The following is a 27,687-nucleotide window of genomic DNA, read 5'->3' as shown; positions in this document are numbered from 1 at the left end:
TTTTAGACATTAAAGGTGCAGTGCATGAGATTTAGTGACATCTAGTGGTGTAGTTTGACTGAGTGAAACCTCTTTGCTTCAGCCTCTCCCTCCTAGAGTGAAGAAGAAACTACGGTGGCCATGAGACATGCAAAAAAAAATAAAAAACAGCATCTAAGGCCAGTGTTAGAGTGCTTTGTCCATTCTGGGCTACTTTAGAAACATGGACCCCGTGGAAGAGGATCTGCAGAGTCTGCAGATACAATAGTCACTAAGTTCTAAGCTAACAAAAACATGAGAAATCTTATTTTCAGGTGATTATACACTAATGAAAACATCTTTATTCTGTAAATAGAGCCCCCTGATCTTACACAGCAGCTTGATGCTGATATATTTTTGATGTTCTCTGATGGATTCTGCTTTCTTGTGCGAATCTAAGTGCTGCAATCAACAAGAGTTTTCATGTGACAGCAGTGATATGTAACGGATCTATGAAATGTGTATGTGTGTGTGGATTAAAGGCCCGGTCCAGACAGACAGCCTCGGGGCCCCCTATAGAGAAAAAAAAAAAAGAGGATCAGTGGAAGAGCTTAAGCCATTCATGTCTGAGAACGGTGAGTGGATTTTGACATGTCCCAAAAGAGGGTCTGATGAGACGGGTCACGATGTGACATGCACACTGTCAGTCATCGATACACACACACACACACACACACACACACACACACACACACACTGCATACAGAGAACCTGGTCTTGTTTGAACTGCATCAGTAAGGTCTGCAATACGCAGCTCTGCTTCCACTTTCCATCCCCGTCAGCCACTGAGCAAATATCTCTGACAGACAAAAGACCAGATTCACTCTGAAAACTCTGAAAGGAAGCTCGCGGACAGGACCAGGATTTTTTTTTTTTTTTAAAAGATGCAAAACAAAAATGGAGACAATTTCCAAAAAAAGAAAAAATCTAATCAAAACTACACCGATATCTTCTGGCATGCAGCAACAAATACTGATTGATGACACTAAGGGAAAGCAGCCAGGGGGTCCGGATTAAAAAAAAGGATGTGGGTGAAACTGCAAAGAAGATTAAGAGGGCAGACGGGGGGGCACAGAACAAACCTTTTGTCTACAGCACTAAATCTTGCAAATACCTAAAAAAAACACACAGCCTAGATTCAGATGCAGGAAAAACATACAATTCTCCAAAAAGCCTTCAGTTATACAAATAAAAAACGCAGCAGAATTCACATTTGGAAACATCTATTATTGTGAAAGCACCCTGTGGATTGTTCGGGATCCCCCGCTTGTGGATTGTCCCCGTCTCTCGGTGCATGCTTAATTCAGCAGTGCAGAGATCAAATAGAGAATCATCCCTTTTAAATTTGAATTACATGCAGAGAAATTCATCCCCTCTGGATGGCAGTGTGTTTTTATAGCGGGAGAGGGGGGTGCGAGGGCCTGTAGATTGTTCCCATTCCTTGGAGCATGTTTAATTCAGTGGTGCTGAAAACAAATACGGAGACCTCCCTTTAAAATTCAACACAATTCACACCTAGAAAGACGGTGAACGGCTCTGGGTTTGTAGTGAATCAGTGGAAGCAACGGATTGTAAGTAATCCCTGGACCATGTGTAATTCAGAGGTGTTGAAATCATTTCATTTGCCCCTTCACCCCCGTGCTTAAGTAATTACCCTCGTGTGATCTCCAGAGACACGGCTGCCAAGTCGAACCGCTGTCTCCGGCTGCAGCTCGGCTCTAACAAGACCACAATCATCCACTGATCCTCCTGCGAGACACAAACGCAGGAGTCAAGGGCAGCTGTCAATCACGCGACGTAAGATCGCGGAGGGCCCCAGAATGAGGTCATTCTACATGGTGCGAACAACAAGTGAATTGGTCCAATCAGGCTAGAAAATACCCCGTGGACATTTGTCCTTTGAAAAGTGTCCATGGGAAAAACAGGCAGAGGAGACAGTGAGTTGAAAAACGCAGCAATAAGTCAGATGAATACAAGAGAAAGACTAGACCTCTGACCTGAGAAGTGACTAACGTCTAATGAATAGATTTCAACCAGCGCGGCCTTTTCCTGGCGTCAGTGTTTGAACAGTGACGGTCACAGACAGTGACAGACTTTTGAACTGCATCTTCTGAGGGCACAACCACAAATTGTTATCTTACTCAGGGAGTTACTGAGATCTCACTGAAATGTTTCTTTTGTCTAGTCAGAGCCAACATGTCCGCAAGACTTGCCAGTTGCCTCTCCTCCTCGGGGAGATCTGTTCGCGGCTCAGCACTGCAGCGATGTACTTCAGACGTTCAGGACGCCGTGCTCACTGATTGCACATGCCCCTTTTGACAACCGCAGACATCCCAGCAGACCTGATGACAACATCCCCTGTCCGACTCGATTTGCCAAAGCCCTCGGATGTTTCCGTCTCCTCTTCCTCCTCCTCTGCCAATTCCAAGGACATCCACCTTGTAGCCACTGCATCCATTAATGGAGGCTAACCGCGGCTAGCCAAGCGTGCTCTGACATCATAAGAATTGCATGAGGATCCATAATGAACCTGAAAACTTGTCTCCAGTTCAGCATCCAGGGGAGGTTTCGCTTTCAGTGTCGTCGTCTTCTGCAACGTTTATTGTAGTGTAGCTATTAAAGCTTAATCTCCAAAGGCTCGAATATTACTCCCTGAATTCCGTGTACGGGTTAACAACACTAAAATGCTGATATGCAATTAATTCTGTAGCGATTTTGATATATTTTAAGATAATTTCTTAAGTTAATTAATGCTTCAAAGTCAATAAAGTGACATTTATTTTGCATTGATCTCTTGGTCAATATCAGGCTCTTCTTTGAGACGTTTGTCTTGGATTTAATTAGAAACATTTGCATAAATTGCCTTCATGTTTATCTCCATCATGACAGACTCAAATCACGTAAAGGTGAGCTGGTGGCACAGACCTGAGTCGTCATGTATGTAAAAATATCACACAAACTTTAATAATGCAGAATGCTTAAACCGTATTAAGTCAAGCATGAGCACTCAGGAATACTAAATTCAATAATTAAATTCATGCATTATGAACAATTCCCCCCGTAGTAGGATTTACAGGTCACATATTACATACGTGGCAATTCAAATGCAATTGCACATTAACTGATACAGTGAATGAGTCTTTCCCCCATGACTAATATACTAATGAGAAGTGATCAATATCTGAAGACAATAAAAGAAGTCACGAGTAAACTAATGCGGCACAATGTTTTTACAGTGGCTGAGCTGTGCTGCTAATCAAACAACACATATATATATATATAAAATCTACCTTTAGACTCATGAAAGCTGCTGAGATTTGTTCTTTCACTTGGATTTATTTCATCACGGTACAGCAGAGTCATCCAAACCTGGCCCTCACCCTCTCAGAGGAAGGTCAAGCTTCGACGGTCAGTAGATCGCTTTCTTGATTGAAAATCTAAAACCTCTCAGTCCTTCTTTGTCATCACAAGCTGCTCCTTACTTACACGCTCTGTCTCCTCACTAGCCGTCTTTTGCTCTCCTTATTCATAACCCTTCACTTTTTTGTCTCTTCTGTCCCACTTTCCCTCTCCTTTATTTCTTCCTTTAGGCTTAATATCTATCTCCACGTGTGCCTACCACTTCATACTATAGTCGGATACCTCCATTTGCTTGATGATGCATGAAAAGAGGCATTATGCTGCATTATATCATGAATCCCGTCGTCAGAGGTTCTAAGTTACAGCCGTGCATTTGGATATTGAATGTGGATAATAAAAATAGATGATTCATATACTGTTGCCTAGTAAAAAGCATTTCTGCTCCAGGGGTGAAATAAAGGCCACGACAAGGTGAGGAAGCGATGAGACGAGAAAGTAACGAGAAATGCTAAGTGGTGATGAAACTTTCCGGGCACATGATAACCCTGCGGCAAGGATCGACAAGCTGGAAGTAGAATAAAATAAATATAAATAATATTACAGAAGAGAACCCCAGAGTGAAATGGGACTTTAGTCAATGATGTGTCACAGGTGTCAGGACATTTTAAAAGTATTCTAGGTGTTATATAAGAATTCTTAGAAAGTCTGTATCATATTATGTAAAATTCAACCAAATAGGCATGATTATATCGTACATGGTGAAAATGCTGCTCAGCCCTGGTCCCAACTCCTACGACCGTCAACTTTTGTTCAACTTTACAGTGATTTCATCTTTTATTTGGAAGAAACCGACACAGATTACTTATGGCTTGGCGCTGAAGTATAAGGATTTGTTCAAATTGTGGTGGGACCCTCCACGAGACTATAACAATAAAACATTGTTGCATTTATTGGGGCTATTTCCTCATCGGATATTACCTAAAAAAAAAAGTCAGTACATTATTGCATGAAGGAATTACACCACGCTCGTGAGAGATTGATTAATATTTATAAAGTCGGACCAATTAAACTGGCAGTGTAATTATGTGTGGAGGGTAGATTGACTGTACCAATGTTAGATACTGTACAGTGTGAGGTACAAAACCAGCAGCTAATAACAATTATTTTCATCAATGATTGATCGTGTTGTCTATAAAATAGTAAAAAAACAAACTGTTAGAACAGCAGTCCAAAACCCAAAGATAATTAGTTAATATATATTAAAATATTTATCATTGCATCTCTATGAGGAAAATATCTTTTCAAAAACGTTCTAATTTCAAACTAAATAATTAATCTTACAGTTGTCACATAGTTAACCATCTGGCAGTAAAAATATCTTCATACAGTCATTTGAATAATCTGAGATATTTTGCATGTAATCTAATGTTTAAATGCAGACTCAGCCGCGTTCCTCTGATCCTCTCGGCTGCATTCGGCAGTGTAATTATGTGTGGAGAGATCTAAATGACCCCGGTGGTTGAGTCAGACTGTTTACTTCTGAAATTGGCCGTGCACTGACCGCTTGATCTTGCTCATACTAACGTATGCTGTCATACTCTCACACACAGAGACAGAACTAGCCCACATACGACAAGTTGTGTTTTATTTCTCAGCACTGACGTGCAGTAATGTCATGTCATAGTTTGGCATACGCTACAGCCTTTTTAATAAATAAATAAAAGGACTATATTGTGTCTATATCATGTGTTTATTTGTCTTATTATGTAATCGTATACGTGTAAACCCTTGAAGGAAGTTCAGCTGCCAACTTTGACAGCAGTGAGGGTCACGGGGGAAATTTAGATTTGCTCCGTCCATCCTGCGAGCCCCAGCAGATACGATAACTGTCATACAACTTCCCGTCATTCCTCACGGAAATGCACATTGTGCACATTTTCGCAGCTTCCTGACATCCTCTCTTTATTTTTTATGTCCCCTTTGTACAAACTAATATAAAACAGTAGCCATCAGAGGTAAGCAGAGTGTGTTTGTCAAACATTTTCCATGGATAGCTCAAACACTTGTGGTTAAATTATAACTGCTGTGGTTATCTATTAGGACTTTACAAGGGTTAGGTTACCTAACTGAAATGATATTGTCTTTGGCTGCTCGAGTGTGTCTTGAAATCAGATCAGAGAGTCACCTTAACATGTTCCCACTTTGGGAAAAGAAAAGTATCTTCTTGTAACGTCAGAGTCTCGATTTTTAATTAACGCGGACCCCAGCTGAGCATATTTGACTTGTCTCGCTTCCAATCATTCACCCGTTTAAATTTTATTTAAGCAGCTGAGGCTGTGTGGTGGAAAGTCTGGCTAATTATCGATTTTGACTGAAGCCAAACGCAAGATGAGAAGCCAAAAAATACCCAAGCCAAAAAAACAACTCAGCAGCTCCAGCTAGGACTGACACAACGGACTGGAGCTCTTCACAGGTACTGTATGAGTGAGCAGCTGTTTAAATGGCACACTGATACTGCTGCAGCATAACAAGCTCATATGATGTTCAGAATCACATTTTCGTTTTTTTATTAAGATATAAAAGATCTATATTTCGATGTACAGATGTTATTGTAAACGATGATAGAGGCGAGCTTGAAACTAAATGATCACCAAACTGTGAAACGCATGCGAGGAGACAAAGAGAAACCATGATTCCAGGTACATCAACCGTGTTTGAATAAAAAAAGACATCAAAGATCTGGCACACGGTCAAACGCGACTCATTTCTACGGAGCTCAGAGTGAATTTCCACGGTTGTTTGAAATCTGGTGACCGCACATGACACAGATGCCAGCTTCCACGGTGAAGCTGAAAGTAAATCCGTTGGGAATAATTAGCTCGTACTCTGAAAGTCAGTACCATTTGTGGCCGCTCAGGTGTTAACAACAAATGTGTAAACGATTTTATTTGTTCGGTTGAACTGATGGTGATCGTCTCAAAGGGAGTCCAGAGTCTGGGTCACTGTGAAGGTGATTTAAAGATGGAGGCCGAGCTGCCATTGTTTCAAACAGCGGTTTGAGTGTAATTATACACTGATGGACACGATACACGTCGAATCTAATCATGGTCACAAAAGCTGCAGGAAATCTGGAAGAGGAACATCCACTGGAACTGTTTTAGTCGTGTTTTTTTATTATGGTCCAAACACTGCCCTTCGGGAAAATCTCTGGAAGGGGGACAAAATTAGGATCCGGTCTGATAATCACGAAATGGACAATATTTGGAAAACAGCTGGGATTTCTGCATTATTTCTGCTCAGGTGTTTTAAGGCATGCCAGTGGATAGAAAAGAAGAATAAATGCCTACACACAGCAACACAGCACTGGAAATACTGTACATATTTATGAAGTCAGACTAGTAACAAATATCTTACAATGTTTTTGTTCAAACTGTTTTAGATTCAGTTGCATGATATTGGACATATAACTGTATGATGGCTTTAGAGACTAAGGTTTATGCTGCTAATGATCTGTACTACATTATATAACAGAGACACCTGATTTATTGCGAGACTACTGCATTAGATTAATCTGTGAACTCTGGGCAGGCACTTTTAATAAAGAGCTGGCAGGTGATTGGATGACCCACCTGTCTATCACCATCAATAACGTATAGTCAAACTCTTACTGAAACATCTTTAGCATTAGAAAACTCTTCAGCGCTGTTCTTTGCTCTTCCTTCGGTGAAGAAATACTCTTCATTTCCGATAAAACTGCATCTAACATCTTTAGAAGCTGTCATTTCTACACCCACTGGAAAACGAACCACGTATGTAGCTCATGACATAGTCGCCAGTAGCTCCTCATAGGACGCTGACCGGTCTGAATAACACATATGTTTCTTGTCTTTTCCATCTAGCGAGTACAGCTGCCTCACAAGGTCAGTTTTGTCTAAACGGGACTAATAAACTCAGTGTATATCCACCAAACCTAGACTTTTGTCCCCTTAAGCTTGACTCATTTCTGTCAAAAGAAGTAAAAGTAACTCTAAAAAAGCTCCAAACAACTCGATTTGCATTGGGAACTCAATACAAATCACGCTGAATAACGGAGACCAAATATGCTCAACAAAAGATTTTACCACAAGACATGCAGAAAACATCATGACGGACATCATGAATATTTTTGGAGGAGAAAGCGAATGACGTCCCTTGCAGGCGGTTACCAAATGGTTGTCAGCACGGATCTACTTTAGTCCTCCAGGTGCAATCACACGGAAAGGAGAACAAGAGAAGAGACAGCTCCAACTTTCAAGAAAGACGAGCAGCTTTTCTAAAGATAATCCTTACACCCAGCGCTAAATGATGTCTGTCATCACATGTGCACCATGCCAGCATGGTTGTTTAGATGTTTTACATGAACATACTGTAGATAGTTCAACTTGAATACTGATTTGATTTTTAATTGATAGCACTGGGATGTCTCCCTGCTACACAAGCGTGATGTTCTAAATACAAATACACTGGCACTGAAGAGATGCATGACATTAAACCTTTAAACCTTTTACGGACACACTCGATTCAGTCAGCTTCTGCATTAGCATACATGAGGTTACATTTAAGTGCACGGGGTTAATCTGTCTTCTCCGGAAAAAAAAAACGCAGATTAAAGAACAAAAGAAGTTCAATTGTGTGATATCCGGTACGTAAGACTTATATGGGGACGGGCCATAAATGTCATTTTGCAGAGCTAATGAGATAATAGATGAACACAGTCACGTTTCTCGTGTAGACTTTATTGGCCGCCATGGAGGCAATTACGTGATAATGTCTAATAGGCGTCAGAGAAAACTGCATAAATAATCAGAAGTGGACGTAACCTTGACGATGATATTAAGAAAAAAAAAGCAGACAAGGTGATCTGTATGTGGCACACTGAAGACACTGATGTTTCCTCATATAACCCTACACTAACCCTCTAATCCACACTTGGAAAACAGGAATAAACATCTGCGTAACTCAAAGAACATTATTATTTTTGAGCTTTGAACTGAGCCTTTAATTATCAGTTTGGTCCCAACCATGGTTCCAAACACCCGATAAATCTCTACCCATCTCTAAAACCATCATGTAAGCACATAAAGCAACATTTTTTTTAATTATCTGTGATAATAAGTTGATATTTTTATGCTAAAAAACCACAGTGGGAAGCCAAGCATTTAAGATCCAAGCTATCTTTTACTTCACAGATCTACATCCATGGTTGAACCTGTCTGGGTCTGTCTGTGCCTCATGTCATCCATGTAAAATGTATTGCACTTTGAATCAATTTTTCTGCAAGGATGACTCCAGAGAGGAACCTTAAAAAGCTGAGCGCTAAATGTCAGCGGCTCTGACCTCTGTCTTGTTCACTTCATTGTTTCATTAGGAGAGACTTTAAAGACAAATATTCAAGTAAAGTTCAAGCCATGGCTGGGTAAGACGTTCAGACATGAAACATGAAAAAACATCTGAATGATGAATATTCAACACGGTGGTTCGAGGCCACAAATAGATGCAGCCTGCCTGCAGGCACACGTCGGCTCGTGGGGGGGCACAAACAAGATTTCTTCGAGGAACTGCTGCAAACTCACGTCATGCGATGCATTCGAGGATTCACAAACGACCTAACAAGATGAGATGCACACTGTCAAAACCAGAAATCATACCACAGTAATATTTTAGCATAACATTTTTCTCTACCCTCTTTAGTCTACATGAATTGCATGTCCTTGTCGACAAAGTTTATAATAAACTGGTTGGCAACATGCAAATTTAGATACAAAGTAAAATACGTAGCGGTTCTGGCCACTGGCAGTCTGTTGGTTTTATTTGGGTTCATGTATTTTGACTGAGGCGCCTCATTAAACATTCTTATACACTGTTGACACCCCCCCCCCTTCCTGACCCCTTCCTGGCCCTGTGGATAAACTCCATCCATCTGCTCCACCAAGGAGATTAAAGTAAACGCGAACTATTTGCCAACAATGCTTCACCCCGAGTCCAAACGGGCTGAGCTGATGTTTTCACCACATTGTTTAATTACATTTTCGTACTTACCCGTCTGCATTTGGCTGCGATCCTCGCACAGCTACCGTATTGTTGAATGTTCTGCAAATTAAAGTGACATTTTTCAAACGTGGAGGACGATATGTTCACCTCCAAACCATGCCACCCATCCACAACCTTTTCGCTGAACTTAAAACCTAAATGCCAAGGAAACCTCGGAAGGGTTCGTGACAGTGACATAAGAACTATGTGACATTTAAGAATTTTGAAAAATGTAAACTGTCCACTCGGATAACTGTCAACGGGAGGTATGCAAGCAGGCTACAAGTTTAGTCAGTAATGAGTCAGATCTCTGTGTTTTCGAAATATATTATTTTAATATTCATTAGACGTGGACTGGAGGCACTAGGACTCTCACTCGTGAGTCATCCCGACTCGAACCCACCAGACACCGGGGCAGAAGTCCTGGTGTGTTGGTACACTGGCCCCATTGTGCCATATGGAATTTATTTCGAGCTTGTCCGCACTAATCCAAGTGAAAGCCAGCAGACATGGCAACTTCTGAAACCTGCTAGTGCAAAGGTGAACTCCGGGCTTCGGTATCTACCGCAGCTGTCATGTCTGGGTGGATGACTGTGGGAGCCTGCAGCAGAGTGGGCAGCGAGACAGGCCAGGGTTAGTCATGAATGCAATAGCTAATGGGCCTCCTGTCAGTCTGCCAGATCAGACTCAATAAGGTACCCGACCAACACTCACCCACTCCACCCACAGGGTGTCATTGAGCTAATGACTACCCAAAATGCACCGCTCGCACAGAGCACAGTCAAATAGTATTAGTGGTAGTAAACAATAAAATAGAGTTCATATAAAATCAAATATAATAAAAAAAGCTGTATTCTTGATTGAGACCTGCAGCGTGCTGTAGAATAAATCAAGCATCACTGACCGAAATGACTTGTCACAGGGCTTATTCAAATCCCTCTGTACCTCTGTGCATAAATAAGAGGTTAGGCTGAGGATAGGGTGGATTTAAAGTGCTTTGATAGTATTGGTTTTATTATCGTACTTAAAAGGTCTCGGGGGAAGGTGTTTTTATAATGAAAACGCTCCACAGCGAGGTGTGCGGATTATCCTTTGAAGCCAGCACACTGCTGTAAGTTCTTAGGATATTTTACACTTTGAACACGGCGGTTATACGTCTTCATTGTGCTGGGATGTCAGCAAGAGCCGAACAAATTACACAATTAATCTAATATCCTTGGCGAGTACTCTAAATAATAAAACACTTTTTTTTTTTTTGCTTTAGATGAAGTAGCAGACTTTTATTAAATAATTCTGTATTATGTGGTACACCATGCACCACCCAAGTGGCAACCTCCATGGTTGGGAGATGAAGCCAAAGCAGAACTGCCACTTGAGGCTGGCTCCAGAAGTGAGTCAGTCTCCATAAGTCCCCATGTTCAAATGTCCAACTTCACAGCAGAAATAAACATGTTTACAGCCTGGTCTCTATAGCTGACATCACACATACGTCCATTCTTTGTACTGTCAGTGATACGAGCTCAAAAAATACTCTTCAGGTAGCACCATTGTGACGGATGTTAGGATACAGCGCCGCAGGGCGACCCTATTCACAAACGGACAATTAACTCCGTAGGCATGTTTTATTCCTGATAATAAGATCGTCTATTCTTGACTGACAGAAGGAGTTCAAGAACCAGGGCTAATCTGGTGGAAAAGGGGCACTCATGCAGACTTTTTGAAGACTAATGTTTCCTCTGCTTACTATTGCCGTTATATTTTAGCTCATGGATGTATGCGTTGGCTATGTGCATCAACGTGACTACTATATTGAAACAAAACATTACAGTAAATGCACTTATCATAAATTACATATGATTGCATTGCATAAATGATTTTCATCTTAAACTATGTAGTATTTTCATAGTATAATATGTATAAAATATTCCACTACAGGTTGAGAAGCGTGCATTAATAAAGCCAGATACTGTGCACGGACAGAAAAACTGCAATGTCCCCTTGTCCCCGTTCTATAAAACATTATCAGATAACACGTCAAGGTCAGCCACTTCCATCACAGTGCAGTCTCCCCATCACATATTCTCTGTGACATCCGACCACACGCGGTTCCTAATGGACGCACTATCAGAGTGAACGTTGTCATGGTAAAGCTTTTTCTGACCAAAAATAGGCACCGAATTCAATTACAACGTAAGTGAGTGCTTGAATGTATGAATATTCAACACCACTGCACTCTGGGACTTCGACACTATACGAAAAGGTTATTTTGGCTGACAAAAGAAAGAAGAAGAAACAAACGACGAGATTATATGTAGAGCGTGTTTATGTAGCGTATGATGGATGTTTGTTTGTCCATCCACAATGATGCTGCTGGTGTGTGGGCTCTCACAGAAAACAACTGCAGAGGGTGTTTTTTCATGCAGTTCATGGGCGTGTGTCGACTTTAAGGCAGAAAATGAGGCGTCAGTACAGAAAAATAAGAAGTATCACAACCCCAGTTTGCCCAAACTAATCCCAGATGTTTGGTGTGTCTAGAGAAGAGAAAGATAAAGCAATAAAACAATGTAATATGTAAAAAAAATACTTGCTGCTTACATGCAGTTTGAAATGTCTCGTTTTCCCCGTGATTATGTCAACGATCGGGGGTTAACCAAGTCATATACATGTAAATGTGACTGAACACCTGGGACCACGGCTTGGACATTACCAATTACAACATGAATAATTAAAGCAGATGTCCGTCTTGTTAAAAGGAATTGTATCACAGTAAATGATTATGCATTATAAAACAGTAAATAATGCAGTTTCACATCTTTCTATGAACAATGTAGATTCATGTTTCTGTTCTGTCTGTTTTTGACTTTATGAAGTTTCTACGAAGGGCAAACCAGCTTCCAGCATGCGAGCAGAAATCCAAGCTCCAATTAGACCAACCAAATGGGATCAATAGAACAGCGCCAGAGGGAATCCCCTAATCAAATGGTAATTGATTGAATCGAGCCAATTAATTCCACCCTCGCTTGAACATGGTCGCGGTTTCAAAATGGATAGCACGTGAAAAATACAGACGAGTTTCATCCGAGCCTGTAGAATCTTCTCTATGATCTGTCTACATCTTCCACCCACAATTTTAAGAAAGTTTGAATAAATTCCAGTTTATCTAAAGACGAGGTAACAAAACACTTCTTGAAGTCCTTAATCCTTCTGGAAGTGCACGGAAGGAGCTATGTAGACATAAGCTGTATAATATCACCCTGTTGGCAGTGGGTGAATTGGGATATACCCAAGCTATTATGTTTGGCCCGTTTGACTGCCAAGCAGTATGGGTCGACTGTACCGTAATACATCTCATTTAACATTTCACTAAGCCAGTTGGCACAACCTCTGGAGGATGTTTCTAACATTCACAGCCTGTCTGGGGGGACTTGTTGCCTGGCTACTGTTCAGCTCCTTCCTTTATTAAAACACAACTCCAACATCTGTGGAATTTGGGGAATCAGACATACGATGTCACACTAAGTGAAGATCTGGACATGATCCAAACATAGAACTGAGACAAGGCAGATGACTGAAGCTTAGACTACGTTTCAGCTTTCAGCTGTTTATTGTAGTCTTACCATAAACGTACTAACTTTATACAGTTTTATGTCCACCTTTGTGATTTCTTGGTCTGAGTGTATGTGTATTTTGACTTGGACTTGCCACTGTTGGATGGTTACTCAATAATTAGTTGGGTTTTCAAGGTTGGAGTACACAGCTCTTTAAAAAACTCCTTAATCATAGGTTTTACATTTGGAAATACAAGTATACTATTTTTTTGGTATTCTGGTCTTGGGCTGGAATGAGGTGTGATGTGCTTTGGTCTGTCTTGGCTTGGCCTAAGACCTTCTTTGGCCTCAACTCCACCATATCAACAATCAACTAGGGTGGTCCGGACTTTAACCCCAGAACATGTGGACGCACACGTACAAAAGACTTAACAGTGATTTGACCTTTCTCGTTTGACCTCTTGAGCCGTCAATGTTTTAATCTTTTACATGGCACTGACAGTTGTTAACCCTCCAACTGACTGTACAATCTCGCTGTCAGATTAAAGACCAAGCATACCAACAGCAACAACCCCTTCACTAAGCCCTCCAAACAAAGGCTCTACGATAAACAGTGAGACATGAGAATGTAAGCAAGAGAGACTACTGTAGCGCTATGAAACCATCCAGCACCGCCACGACTACACAATCAAAACAGGCACCACAGAGGAGGAAACTCAAACCACCACCAACTTCGCAGCTTCTTCACAAAAGTGTAGAGGAAGCTGACCAACGCTGTCCTGCACGGATATAAAAAGCGACAATCAATATTTCACAACGGGCATTACTTTTCATGCGCGTATGAGCATGCATATGCGCATACAATTTTGTTTGCCCTGATTCTTTCAGTTGATAACGTAACACCCGCCCTAATGGTTCCAGAAACATACTCTTCCAGCACTATCACTTTCCCTCAGCTTCCCAGCGTTCACCTTTGGGATGCATCGTAGTCGTACAGTACACATGAACTATTACACCAAACATTCTTCGCTCACTGCCATCTACTTTCCCAGGAGGCATGGCCTGCTCTTCAGAAGCTTTTTTAGAGGAACAGGCTTCTTCACTGTCGCTGAGGCAGGAAAAAACATTGCTATCCATTATTCAAAGAGTTGGATTTAGATAAGATGTAAAAGATATGCAGCTCGGAAGCTCTTGATGAGACTGATGAGAGGCAAGACGAAGACAGAGGTTCATTACGGTCTTATTTGGCACTTTCGTTTGCCTGGTTATATTTGGATTCTGATCTGGGATGGGAACTTCTGTGCCTGCAAAAATATGACAAAAGACAATGACAGCATCTTCCAAACAGCAGAGTGAGAACAGTGTCTTTGCAGTGCCAATGCAAAGATCAGACACAAGCTGGATGCTGGACAGTTATTTAAGATTTACCAGACACTAACAACTACACACACGTGACTAGTAAATGTTCTTCAATTTACTACCAACAAACATAATTTTACTGCTCACTAATAGATGCAAACGCCGTTTCAACTGTTCAAGCATTGAGTCAGTTGAATGTGCTGTAAGTACATATGGACAAGCACTGACAGGGCAGTGTATGACTGACGGTCTTTGTTGCATCACAGAACATGCACGTCACCACGATTTATTTTAGTTTGTTTCCGACTAGCTGCACAGCCCCGGCGTGAAGGCACTTAAGGTAAGAGCTTGTGTTTTTAATTGTCTGTTGCACTTAAACCTGTTTACCATTTTATTTAAATTTGCAACACATGGGAAAGTAATGCATTTTTGATGAGGGCCAGCAGGGGTGAAATATAACACACCAGCAAATGTGTGAACCTGTGGGGCACAAAACAGCACTTTACTGTTACAGTCATCTGAGCATTAACCTTAATTTGACTTTTTTTTTTTTTTTTAATCTTAATTTAACTCAGGTAGTTGCTCCCAGCCACTGCCGCCCCATTTAAAAAGACATGAGAACATTGAGATTTATCCAATTAACATTAAAAGTGTGGCAAACCCTTGCAGCAAGTGGCGAGTATATGGTGTATGCTATAGCTTCACAGGTTTGAAATGTGGACTAAATTAAAATGGAGTTTACACTGTGCCTTATTTGATTTAGTTAGATCCTGCAGGATGTGGATCCTGGAAGCTGAAGGCTGCGGATCAGATGTTCCCTGAAAGGTGCAACCGAGGCAGTCTGCGATTTTCTATGCTTTCTGTGAGACTAGACTTATATGAGCATTAATGAAATCAGTCTGGAGGATATCACTTGCATTTCCTACTTTCGGAATATTACAAAGTTGTTAGTTCAGGCTCACGTTTCCAACCTAAGTCTGTAACAGAAAAAGTTTGTAGTACGCAGCTTTTATCCAACTCTTGGATAAAAGGGAGAGCATTACAGACATTTTTTAGAATCTCCCAAATATAAGATATCGCATCAGGATTTAGCACATTGTGTGTAATTTAAATGAATCTTTATCAATCTTTTCATTGACTTGAAGATGACAATCATCTTGCAGCCACAACATTTCCTTTATATCTTTCAGACGAGGAGTGAAAAAACGACAACAGCAGCTCACATAAGCTTAAAATGATCAAGTGAAAAAAGGAGGCAAATGGGTGAACCTGAGGCTAAACCAACACAAACACTCCACAGCTGCTCCGTAAAACTTTTCATGGAGTAAATACGTTATGAGTGCTGACAGGGTGACATCAAGCACGTTAAATATTCTTAGTGAACCAATAGGGATGCGATTTAACGGTGGTGTCTTCTTAGTTTCACATGGCAGTGAATAAAAGAGGAGCCATATTCCATGCAAACGGTTCACCAGGGATGCAGATCGGCTAACTGTTTGTTGTGGCTGAAGCTGTGTAATGGAGTAAGAGTTGTCATATGAAATTCATAAGGGAGGAGGGTCTTAGCCTCTGTGGAGCGAGGAAGAGGGCTGGAAAGTGGGTCATAATCTGAAGATACAGTACTCACTGCACTACAGGCTTGTGACCCTTGGCTTTCTCCTATATAATAACCTCCATGAAAGGTCAGATACAATGCAGTTTTCACGGGTTGAAAGTTCACTCGCACTGATCCAACCAATAGTAACCACACACAGCTGGATGGGGACCAAGCCGTGAACTCCTGTGCTGCAGTCGATCAGCAGCGGACTCTGCGGGGAAGCCGCTACGGCGAACTGTCACTGGACAAACAGCAAACAAGTACTGATGTGTGACTGCTCTTCCCGCTGTATGTAAGACGTATTCCCACTGTCCTTTGCGCAGCAGGATTTCCACTGGAAAGGCCAAAATGCAGTTATTGATTTCAGAATATTACAGAAATATCACATCTCCGTCTCTGCTGTCGACGGGAGAGCCGGTAAAGATGTTACCCCTTCCCCCAACTCTACAAATAACACTACATTATAGCTCAACAGTCATATAGCTATGTGAAAACAGAATAAACACTATATAAAACACTGACTTTCCTTCATTTAACAATAGGTTTGTGTAAATAGGAGAGTTAAATACATGAATATAAAATGTTAGAACAATAACCTGCAGAAAAAGCTGGTGAGAATCATAATACGCATAATATATGTGTATATATATATAGATCATAATAATAGAGTCTTGCTAGGGTCTTATCCTTTGGCCCTTCAGGGTCATAACAGGAAGGGAAGTGCCCCATTGACCATATTAGAAATCTTTGCATGACATTTACAGTAGCATGAGCATAAAGAAACTCAGCGCTTGATAAGAAATTGATGCGTTCACTGAATATGCATTCAGCCAGTATTGGACTACATTCACGAGTGCTGTCACACGTCATTTCTGTCTGTCACTGTCAACAGAGACCAGCATGCAACTGTTGTTCCATGGCTCAACGCTCGCCAGGCTAGCAGCCAGGCATCGGTCTGTGGTTACCAATTTTCAATCAGCTTATATTTTGAGTAATCAAGACATTATGCAGTTATATGCTTAAATATGGAATCATGACTTAAAACTGGTCAGATAAAGTATGCTGACCTGATAAGACTGGGTTTAACCCTCAGCACCGGTTTGAAGGGGTCATCAATTGTGCACAGGGCTTTAGAGAGAAGATGTGCCAAACAAAACATAAGAAGGACTTAATATTTTATAGGCTTGCGAAGCCTGCTGACGGTTTTCTGCTTTTCCTACAGTTAACTGACACGGCATCGTCAGTGGTTCAGTTTGTTGATGTTTTAGGTTAGCCTTAAAGCAGTCAGTGATCAGACAAACCAGATGTGAGGCTCAGTTAAAAATTTTAAATATGGAGCTTCTCGTCGTCATGTAAACCACTTCCCGTAGTTCACTGGTTTGTATAACTACCAGGCTCGCTTCGGTGCTCGGTTAGGTTAACTCGTCTCCAAACAAACCAGAAGGCAAAAAACATCCTGTCTGACTTACGGACGCCCCTGTGAGAGATGCTACACAGAAGAACAGTTGAATAGCTCAGAACAAAAATGTAAACCACTAAACGATTAAATTTTAACCGTGACAAAAAAAAAATAAAAACTTTAATGTGGTTTGCTGCTTCTGCTGCTTTCAACTTTGACGTGGGAACAGCTGAAGCCAGACAACCTGAGAGACGTAATGTGCTCACAAATGCCTGACAGGCATGATTCAGGAAGAAGTATTTCAGTGTTTTTACGGGATGTTAAGTGCTTGGCTGACCTGCAAAAATGAATTGTAAAGCTGACTGCCAAACATCTGCAGAGATTTGACTGTGTGTAGTTTTTGTTCTTTCTTTTCAGACTTTTGCATTTTGAATGAGCTGCGGACGCCTACGAGTTTCTGAGCGGAGGAAAAGACAGACGAGATTTTAAACAGTCGATTAGCATCCTTCCTATAATTTGCACGTCCATACATCTCATGTGAGTGGACAGGTGATGGACAGGTGAATGGAGTGTGAATTGACAGGTAATGTGTGACGTCACTCACAGGTTTCTGAAGGCCAGCTCAGAATCCGTGGCTTTAGCCGCCACCATGTTTGTAGTCCTGCCTCTTCCGCCTCCGAGCTAATCTAAAAATCAGCAAAGACGTGAATCATCAGCGGACCTGAGGTGGTCCAAATGACACCTGGTTGCTCAAACAAGACATCTGTAATGGCACGCACCTGTCAATCAAAGCGTCCACTTCTGCATAATCCATAATCATAACTTTAAGCCTTAATATAACCTGAACAGGTGAGTTGTATATAAATTCACCCTCAGTACAGTTGTCATGAACGGGGAAATTATCTACAGAGACCAAAACAGTTTTTTGTACCAGGCTGTAAACATGTTTATTTCTGCTGTTAAAGTTTTGACTTATGGAGACTGACTCACTTCTGGAGCCAGCCTCAAGTGGACGCTTGAGGAACTGCAGTTTTTTGGGCACTTCCACATAGGCTTCACGTCACAGACACGGAGGTTGCTGCTTGATCTCATTATTGTGTTCTGACTTTAGTACTAAGATATATAAGGCAGTGTTGCTCTGGAGACGGACGTTATTAATACCAAAATATAATAAAGTACCAAAATCACCTACGTGACCCTGCCGAGAATTTCATTCAGTGTCATCCTATATGGAGAATCGTGCAAAACTGACTGAAGCCGCATCATTTTAACAATGCTTTAGCTTGCACTGAATGACAGTGAGTCACACTGTTAATATGTGTCATGCAGAATTAGCACGAATGTACTGAACATGACAACAAACTGTAAGCTGCAATCCATAGCTGACCTATATTTCAAAAACAAATACCGCACTAATGGATCGCAATGTCTCTAATGATGAATGAAAAAAAAATCTAGGCCCCTTTTATTGTCACGCCAAAATGTGTTTCAGTGTTTATGGATGATGAATTACTGTAGTTAGTCTGAGGGCAACCAGACAGGTCAGTCAGGCTTAGGTTGGTCACAGAGTTGGTCAAATTCATCCTGACAAAACATTTAGTAACTAGAAACAGACAGTCTGATATAACCGTAAAAAAAACACTTTTCATATTTGATTTCTGTTACAATGAGAGATTAAAATGGTGTAGATGAATTACTATATTTTGATAAATATGAAATAAAATGATATGAATGACATAAACCCTTTACAATGTACCAATACATTGTATCCAATCATGCAAAATGCAGAAGACGAAGCAACGTATTACAGAAACGATGCCTCTCTCCAATCCATCTCTAGCGACCAGGTTCGTCTGCTTGACCGCCACCGTGCACACGCAACAAAAATAGCCCAGCAGAGAGCACGGCAAGACTCTTGTAAAGGAAAGTGATCAAGGTCAATGTAGTGTAGCTCAAAGACTTCCAAGAACCCAGCGGTGACAAAACACTCAGAGACGGACTCGAAAACATCTTTGGACGCACAAAGCCAAGTCCAAAGTCAATTATAGAGTTTTGATTTTAAATTCTGCTGTTCAGAAGTGGTCATTTGTTTCTGCTTTACTTATTCTTGGAGGCTGTGGTGGTAAACGAGGAAAAGCAGACAAAAAAAGCATGAAAACTTAAGTAGCTTTAAGAACATCACATGACATTAAAAAGATAGTCCACTAATGTATCAACAGGGGAAAACAGTAGGACTGACTCAGGTTATCTTAGCAGAGGTCCAAGAAGACTGACTATCTTCATGCTTACTCATTATTTACATCATCTATCCTGCTCTCTTTTCCCACTTCTACTCACAGCTGACCTTGGGTGTTTCACTGTTTCGGTTAAACCTATCCTGTTTTACCACAAACCACCCCCCCAAGAGCCTCGTCGATCATCTCGTCGCTGTCAAAGTTTAAAGCTGTTCCTCTCTCTGCTGCTGTCAGTTGTCATTTCAGTCAAATTGATCCTCGACCCTCCTCCACCTCCCCCGGTCACCTCCGGTGCTCATCACATTCAGTGCCCAGGGGGTCCTTCCAATGTGTTCATCGGAAAGTCCTGCTCCGCTTCACAACCATTCAGATATTCTGTGCGAACGTGGCATCAACCCCCATCCTCTCAAGATGATGTCATGATGGGGTCTAATCCACAAAGACTCTTCATATCCTTGGATTTACTTCAGCAGTGTTGACGTCTCTGATTTAAATGTCCCGATATCACAAATCAACTCATTTTAATAATCAAATTATACGTGCAGAGACATTTAAATCTCCCAAGGACAGCAGTCCAAAGATGAGTCAAACTTCCTCTCAGTTCAACTAAATCTCGCAGGCTTTCTCTCTCTATCACTTTTCTCTTGAGTGATTTAAATTCAGAGGGCGCCCATAGTTTCAAAGACCTGCTTCGTCATACAATAGCTGAAGCAACAGAGAGGTAAAGAGTGTTTTCAATAGCTAGGGGTGCTGAAGGGAAATGTTTACACTAAATACTTTTCATTCAGAGAATAAACCCCCTCCCTTCTTGATCTTACACACTGTTAAGTTCAGAACAAGAACATGAATGGTGTGTTGCTGGACAAACTGAGTGCGTGCTGCACTCGCCTTGGTTTCTCTGACGAAGCCCCCTCCAGATGCTCTTCTGAATTATTTCTTCTTGAAGCGCACACGCGAGCGCTTATGGAAATGAAAATTAACCGGATAGAAACGCAGTACTCCGAGCTACAAGCTACAACCCTGATGTACCTCCAGTCCGCTGACCCTGGACAATTCCAATCTTAAATTCACAGATATAGGTCAGTGATTACGGCCTGCTTAACACGGGGTTTACATTATACATAGCGCGGCATTCCCTGCGTGAACATATGCATGTCTGCTATCATTCAGCAGTGATGTAATGTGGAGTGGCTCAGTAATGTGCTGGTCTCAATGACAGCTGCCCTTGTGGTCCTGGTTTTGTTGGGGGGGAGGTTAACAGGCTACTGCATGAGTAACAAGCTGGACAGGAATGTACTGAATCTCAAACTATAAGCGACAAGCGTGGTCATGGCATGTTAAGCTTTTGAGTGCTATGCGGAATATCCACCACCCCCCCCTCAGTGCAATAATCCAGCAATATTTCTATAATGGCCCAGTGGTTTGATTGAATAATACTGACAGAACATGAATAAAGTCAAGAAAGATGATGGTAGTAGATTAGATCGCACACAAATTAGAATTCATATATTCAGTATTGACCAATCACAGTTGAGTGGGCTTTGAAAGAAACGCCTCACTGAAGAGTCATCTCCTGTGTGTGTCACGCTGCCTCTCTCCTTTAAGAGACCAGCGGCATGTCCTGAGTCGATGGACTCTAATGGGAGCACTGAACGTGAATGTGAGCGCAGATTGTGAGCGGCTCTTTCGGCCCACAGTCACCAAAGAAGTAAAAGCTGGAGTATCAACATTTTCTCTGGTGAATCGTCATCCTGGTTTCACCAAACTAAAATTTAAGTTACTTCCTCAAGAGTCTCTGGCAATGCAACGCAATGTTCACAACACTTGATGGTGGAGGTTTGGAGATTAGGAAGAGAAGACCACACCCAGATCATCTTTGGTTGCAACAGTTGAAGGTGAAAGAGGCAGAATTTTGGAATCTGCTATCATCCGACGAAAAGTTAGCTTTTTATTTACTTATTTATTATGCTTTTGTGTGCAGATATGTGTTCATGGAAATTAGCAGAAACGTGTCGGTCTCGTCATTCTTGGCCCAAATATACGTTATCCCTTTTCTGGATATATACTGGCTACACCGGAAACCCAGAAATACTGGCCATTGCCTCCAGAGGCTACACTGTCGTCAGCCTATTCTGAAATTATTTAACAAGCCAGACAGGAATTTATAGGATTTTTAGTTATTAACAGCGTTTGTGTTTTGTATATAATCAGGAAGTTATAGTGTACCTACTAAAGGCTGTTCACCAGGTGCAACAAAACTAAAAGTACTTGCCTTGGTTGAACAGCTACATTGAAAATAAAGAAGTAGAAACATGATTCCTCGGTGTGGAACTCATTGGAATTGTTTGTGTTGCGTGACATGAGACCAGGGATTGCTTTGGCATATGAGTCGCTGGTCTGCTGAGACCCAGTGAATGATGGTAAAAACACAGAATTTCATAGTGATGAAGAAACTAGTTTGCTAAATAAGGTAACAGAACTAATCAGTGCAACCCCGGTGATAATGCTAATGAGTTTACAACACAATGTTATTTGACAGATCTGACAAACCCAGTTAGAGTTTTAAATTGACCTAACTTGCCTTGAGGAACGGTTGCCCGAACAAGTTGCCTGTTCTGAAGACAATAAGGATGAAGCACTGAAGTCAACAGAGGAAAAACTGATTGATGTTGTGAACCATTAAACTACAAACCCGCCGTCTGTCATTTATTTACAGGTCCTCATGGTAAAAGCAGGGCTGGTGTTTTAAAACCCAACTCTGTCCGACAAAAACACTTCCATTCAGTCTCCATTTAATGGCAACAAAAGGCAGCGACAGCTGTCAGCTGCTGCAGAGCTTGTATTTTGCCAGGCTCTATTCAGGCTGGCTTTTCTTCTGTCAAAAGCGGCCTGCTGGTTTTGCTTGTCCTCCGATCCTCTAGCAGAGCAACACGGGGGAAATCTTCTGAAAGACTAAGATCTGTTCTCCCGTTCTGAGGATGTTTTTCAGGCTAGGTGGGCACTGCAGTGAGTCCTTCTAGGGATTTGAAGCTCTTTGTTTAGACTGATAAAACGGGAATCTAAACAGGGACATTGAATTATGCTTTGCTGTCAAATGATTTAGAAAGCTTTATAATCTTGATTTGTACTGCTGAACCTATCAGCAAGATTTTTATGTTTTAGGCCAGATCGAGAGGCTGCAGCATGGAAGTGCATCCTATCTCCACCAACCAAAACCTCTAATGTCAGGTCAGGACATTTCTAAACAGACTTGAAGTGTCAAAGTGCAATTTTTGTGAGCGGATTAGTCTGGAGAAAGTCCGGCATTCATCTACAGAACACATCATTCCTACAAATCAACATGTCCAGATCAATCCAGGTTCGTGTGAGCATGAGACAATAACAAAATACTGCCGAATGTGATGACAAGACCTTTACAGCTACACAAACCTCGTCTGGCTGCTGAAATGTTTGTTTATCTGGGTTCTACCTTTGGGACAGACACGGTCATGGTTCTTAACATCGTCCTGGGAGTTTTGGTTTTAGGCTGGATTCTGCTTTTCCATGTTGTGATGTTGATTTTGTGGAAACCTCTCACACACTTTCAGTCACGGTGCCAGTGTTTAGGTCGTTTACAGCTCAACCAGCTTTAATCGCGTTACTTTTTTTTCTCTCTCTCCCTCGTAGTCACTAATAGGTCCTCTGGGCCTGTGTGAACTAGTCATGCGTGCAGAGTAGTCAGAGGAGCACGTTGCTCTTTGGGAATTGATTGCACTACCCGAACCCGTACTGAGAGGCAGAGTGGCATTATAGAGGCAAATCACTGCAATTCCTGAACTGCAGGAAAGAATACAGCTCGAGGACATACAGTACTGATTTCACCTGGATAAACACAAACAAGGACAATGTGAGTCACACGAGCGTAAAAAAAGTGACAGTATGGTATGAAAATTATGCAACCAGAGCAGCTGCCACTATAGAGTAATGCAGAGAGAGATCACAGTATTGATATATTAAAATTATACTGATATCTGGCCTCGCTCTGCACAGGTTTAAACAAAGAAGTGTTGCTGGCAGAGCCAGACATAGCCTGAAGCGGCTGTATGCTATTCCTGGTAAGAAAATGGGCCATAGTGGCCTACATACCTGCATCCTGCAACTGTTTAATGGACTCGATCTGATGAACCTGAACGGCCAAACTGCTCCGAAATGCTGTTATCACACAGAGCCAACCTGTCTCACTTGACTGTTTTAAAATCGAGTCTTTATTACTGACGAGCTTCTTCAAAGCAAGCCGGTGTTCAACATTCACACCATAAATGAACGGAATGATCATGCGTATCCTTATGTAGTTACTTAGAAGTTTAACTAGCCAGAAAGGCTGCCCTATTTCCTAGAGAAATGTAGCATGAAGACATAATACTCAGTGCTAAAGATAACGGATTTGTCAGCTTCTATCCCATTCACTAGTGTAAAATCATCTTCAGTAACATCTTTCGTATGTTTTGGCCTGTGAATGAACCTAAAACCTCCGTCCTGCTGACCCCAGAGTTAGCAACGTTTTTAGGTCTGAAGAAACTTTTCCGGGTGACTCTAACAGTGTTGGCGTTGACTGTAACCTACAAAAAGGCTTGGGAGTGAGTCACAAAGTGCCTTTGCACTTAGTAGTTTACAGCCTCTGAATCTTTCATGAACAGTATATTTGTGGAGCTGTTAAACTGGCTAGAAGCATACAGTAATGTTGTGTACACTGCAACTATTTTATATATATATATCTATAAATAAAAAAAAAGGTGATGGCTCCATGGAGAGGTAAAAATAAGCTTTTCCAATTAGTCTGCGATTATTACAATACGTGAGAATACAGCAAACTCTAGCAATTGTTGTGTATGGATACATACGAGTGCACAAAAGCAAGGCTTGTGTAAACGTAATCTAGTAAAGCGGGGTCAGTATTCTCTGTGATTTGTTATGACATAAAGATCAGCTCTCCACACACACTCTCTCAGACCACATTCACTGTAGATGAATCCGCTGAGGAAAGACAAAACCGAGATCGAGAGCATGAATGTGAGTTAAAAGAATGAGTTCTCTCTGGGCTAAGTGCCACGTGCGTGCCTTAGGTCTGAAAGTGTAAAGATGTTCGGGTCCCAACAGTGTTGCTTAGCAGGGATTCATTCTGATTACAATACAGCTGGAAACGGGTCCTTGTTCTGTGTGATGGCAAACTTCAGTTCTCTGTGATATAATCAAATCTAGAATCCATCAATCACGCCTTGCACACGATGGCAGCAGGCTGTTGCCAAATAAGCCAAATGTGCCACAGTTTGGCCTCTGGCTGGCCTCACGCCGTTCGCTGAGTGTATTAACGACTGAATGGACGCCAAGGCCCGAATAACAATCCTCTGCAATTATATTAACCGACGCTCCCTGCTGTCAACACAGACTGGACGGTTGTCAGACCAGAGTATTATACCAGTATTATTTGTTGAGTAAACATCTGTCATCAACAGCCTAATGCTTTGTCCCAGTGACCTCCGCCTACAGAGGTCAGAGGGTTTAGCACTACATCGAACCGGCTACATTCAGACTAATGGACGACCCGTTCTACCGCCTGACCCATGGCCACCCTACAGCACGACATCACTGTAGGCCAAAATATTAGCAGTGTTGGTTTTGGTGTTTGGAGCTTTTTCCCTCGACTCACTTTGCCCCAACCTCCTCATCAGAGGAGAGCTATGGCGATAGCACAGTATCTTGCCCAAGGACACTGCAGACTAGAGGTGCTGGTGATCGAACCACCGATCTTCTAATTAGTAGATGACTGCTCTACCACAGCTGCCCCAAGGTTAAAGTTGGGATCATCAGTCATAGGGGACAAAAGCTGACTGTTGTGTCTCATTCCTAAGACGGAATAGGTGGCATTCAACCAAGAATTCAACCAAACCAGGAGTTAATGGTTAAATGTCATCAAATACACGTGCTTTGGGTTGGTTGCTTGAAGATAGTTGATCATTGAGTCTCATTCTCAACACAAACACCACCTATAGTATACCTATACATATTGATAAAGTTTCAACTAAACTTATAGGGTCTCATGGCTCATTTCTAGCCACCTATATTTGTTTCCCATTTACGTTGGTATTTCATGTTCTGGGAATGAGACTCAACGATCAGTTATCTTTCTAACCCCACCTGTACTAATTAATAGAGAACCATTGTGTAAAGCACACCATGGTCACCATGGTATGGGCAATACAGGATGATGGCACAGCCATTGGAAAGACAGGCCACCATAGATGAATCCAACAATTTCATGGCCCATCCTCTGAGAATCGAACGGCATCCTGGGATCTGGGATGAAAGAACTAAAATGGGGCTCAGGAGGTAGAACGGGTCGACCACTGATCAGACGAGGGATCAGCGGCTCCTCCAGTCTGCATGTCGAAGTGTCCTTGGGCAAGATGCTGATACTAAAAGATACTGAACCCCAAATATCACTTGAAAACAACTGCTGGAATGCAGTGAGTCCAACCTTTTAATATCACTTCTTAATGCACAAGATCAGAAGATACTGAAGATCAGAACCACAGATTTATTAAGAGTCCAGTAAAGTTAGTGATAAGATGAAGTTCTAGAGAATGTGAACTCTCCAGTAGACCGCTGTCAGAGAAATCAAAGCATGTTGGTGAGCTATGCAGAAGAATCACAGGATGTCAGCGCCATCAAAAAGATTTGTCACACTCTACATCACAAACACGACAAAGTAAGCGTGTTAAATCCCGTGAGACAGGCTTTGAAGAGGCAGCATTTAGCATCAACACAGTGTAGCAACCTTACCTTGAAGGTGTAAGGTGCTTCTCCGAGGTTGATTCCATCTTTTGCGAGTTTATCTCTTATCAGCACCTTGAGCTTGAGTTTGGGATAAGTCACAAAGTCGTTACAATCTGTGACCCTCGGGTTATGGTTTCCGGGACAGGACGTCTGGTGCCGTGGAGTCCTGAAGTCATTTTCTCTGTTCTGGTTGCAGGCAGAGGGATCCAGAGCCTCTAAGGTGAAGTAGTAGCTCGGCGTCTTCCTTTTGTCCTCGTCTTTAAGCGTCTGCACCGCCGTCAGGAGCCTGTGTCTGTGATACTCAATGTGCACACCTATGGCATCGAGGTCTGGCTCCCCGATCTGTTTGCACACCTCCAAGTCATCATACCCATTGTCAATGAATGACTCCACATAGTGAGCCAGGTGGAGCTTGGACAGCCACTCCAGGACGAGGTTTGGCCCCTGGGTCATTTTAAAAACAGGATATAAAGGAGGCCTACCTTAAATATATCCATTCACACCTGGCTGCAGGGATGTGTGTCCCAAGTTTAATACTCCACATCTGGCCAGCTGCAATAAAATAAAATAAAAACACAGTGAGTGCATGCAACCTTTAAGCTTTGCCCAATCCAGGAAGGAAGACAGGTTCAAGCTCCCCTTGGTGACCCTGGAGGCGTCCAAGTTCAGAGACCACCACTAACATGAGACCGTTACAGCCGTTAGGTGAAGGAGTTAACCGTTGCAGCCGTTAGGTGAAGGAGTTAACCAGGAGTTAACCGTTGCAGCCGTTAGGTGAAGGAGTTAACCGTTGCAGCCGTTAGGTGAAGGAGTTAACCGTTACAGCCCCAATTTGAAAATTAAACGTAGCTACTCTCCGTCGTCGTTAAAAGTTAACCGTTAAATGTTTTTGTTCCGTGAAGTTATCCTCCTCCTTTAACAGTCGGCGGCTCCTCGGGCTGCATCCATCCCCTTTGTCTCACTCATCGCAGCGGGTAAACAGAGCAGAGACGCTCCGGTCCGTCCAACGTCCATCCCGGAGCAAACCTCTCAAAGGTTGTCGCTGTCACATGTAAGTATTAAAAACTCTCTCTGTCTATATATTTATATATATTTATATATACCTGCTCTCTGTACACTTGTTGTGGCTGACTTTGTGCCGAGCTCTCCGCCGTGTTTTTAACTTTGCGGTCCCTCCCGCTCCATCCGCCGGCTCAGGCAGTGTGATGCTGCCGCTCCGGCTTCACCGTCACCCCGCCGGACGACGGGAGAGCCGCGGGCAACTGGCGCCACCTGCAGGGGCTTCTGGGA

The 27,687-nt window shown here is 42.1% G+C and overlaps 1 protein-coding gene across 4 annotated transcripts in view; it reads right to left on the bottom strand.

Moving 5' to 3' along the window:
• Positions 1-27,687, bottom strand: part of sash1b (SAM and SH3 domain containing 1b) — a 50,708-nt gene extending 23,021 nt beyond the window's left edge. Inside the window, exons 1-2 of one of the 4 annotated variants that reach the window (XM_019277872.2) lie at positions 27,501-27,687; positions 26,404-26,949 (exon numbers count right to left, since the gene is read on the bottom strand). In XM_019277872.2, coding sequence (XP_019133417.2) covers positions 26,404-26,850 — 447 coding nt within the window. In that variant the 5' untranslated portion in view covers positions 26,851-26,949; positions 27,501-27,687. The remainder of the gene's footprint in view (positions 1-26,403; positions 26,950-27,500) is intronic. The other 3 variants (XM_010743935.3, XM_019277871.2, XM_027274982.1) reach the window with 3 other exon arrangements.

Source organism: Larimichthys crocea, chromosome XXIV, assembly GCF_000972845.2.
Source record: "Larimichthys crocea isolate SSNF chromosome XXIV, L_crocea_2.0, whole genome shotgun sequence".
In the NCBI taxonomy this organism is placed as follows: Eukaryota; Metazoa; Chordata; class Actinopteri; family Sciaenidae; genus Larimichthys; species Larimichthys crocea.
Note: the sequence above shows the minus strand (reverse complement) of the source record. Positions and strands in the feature narration are given on the sequence as shown.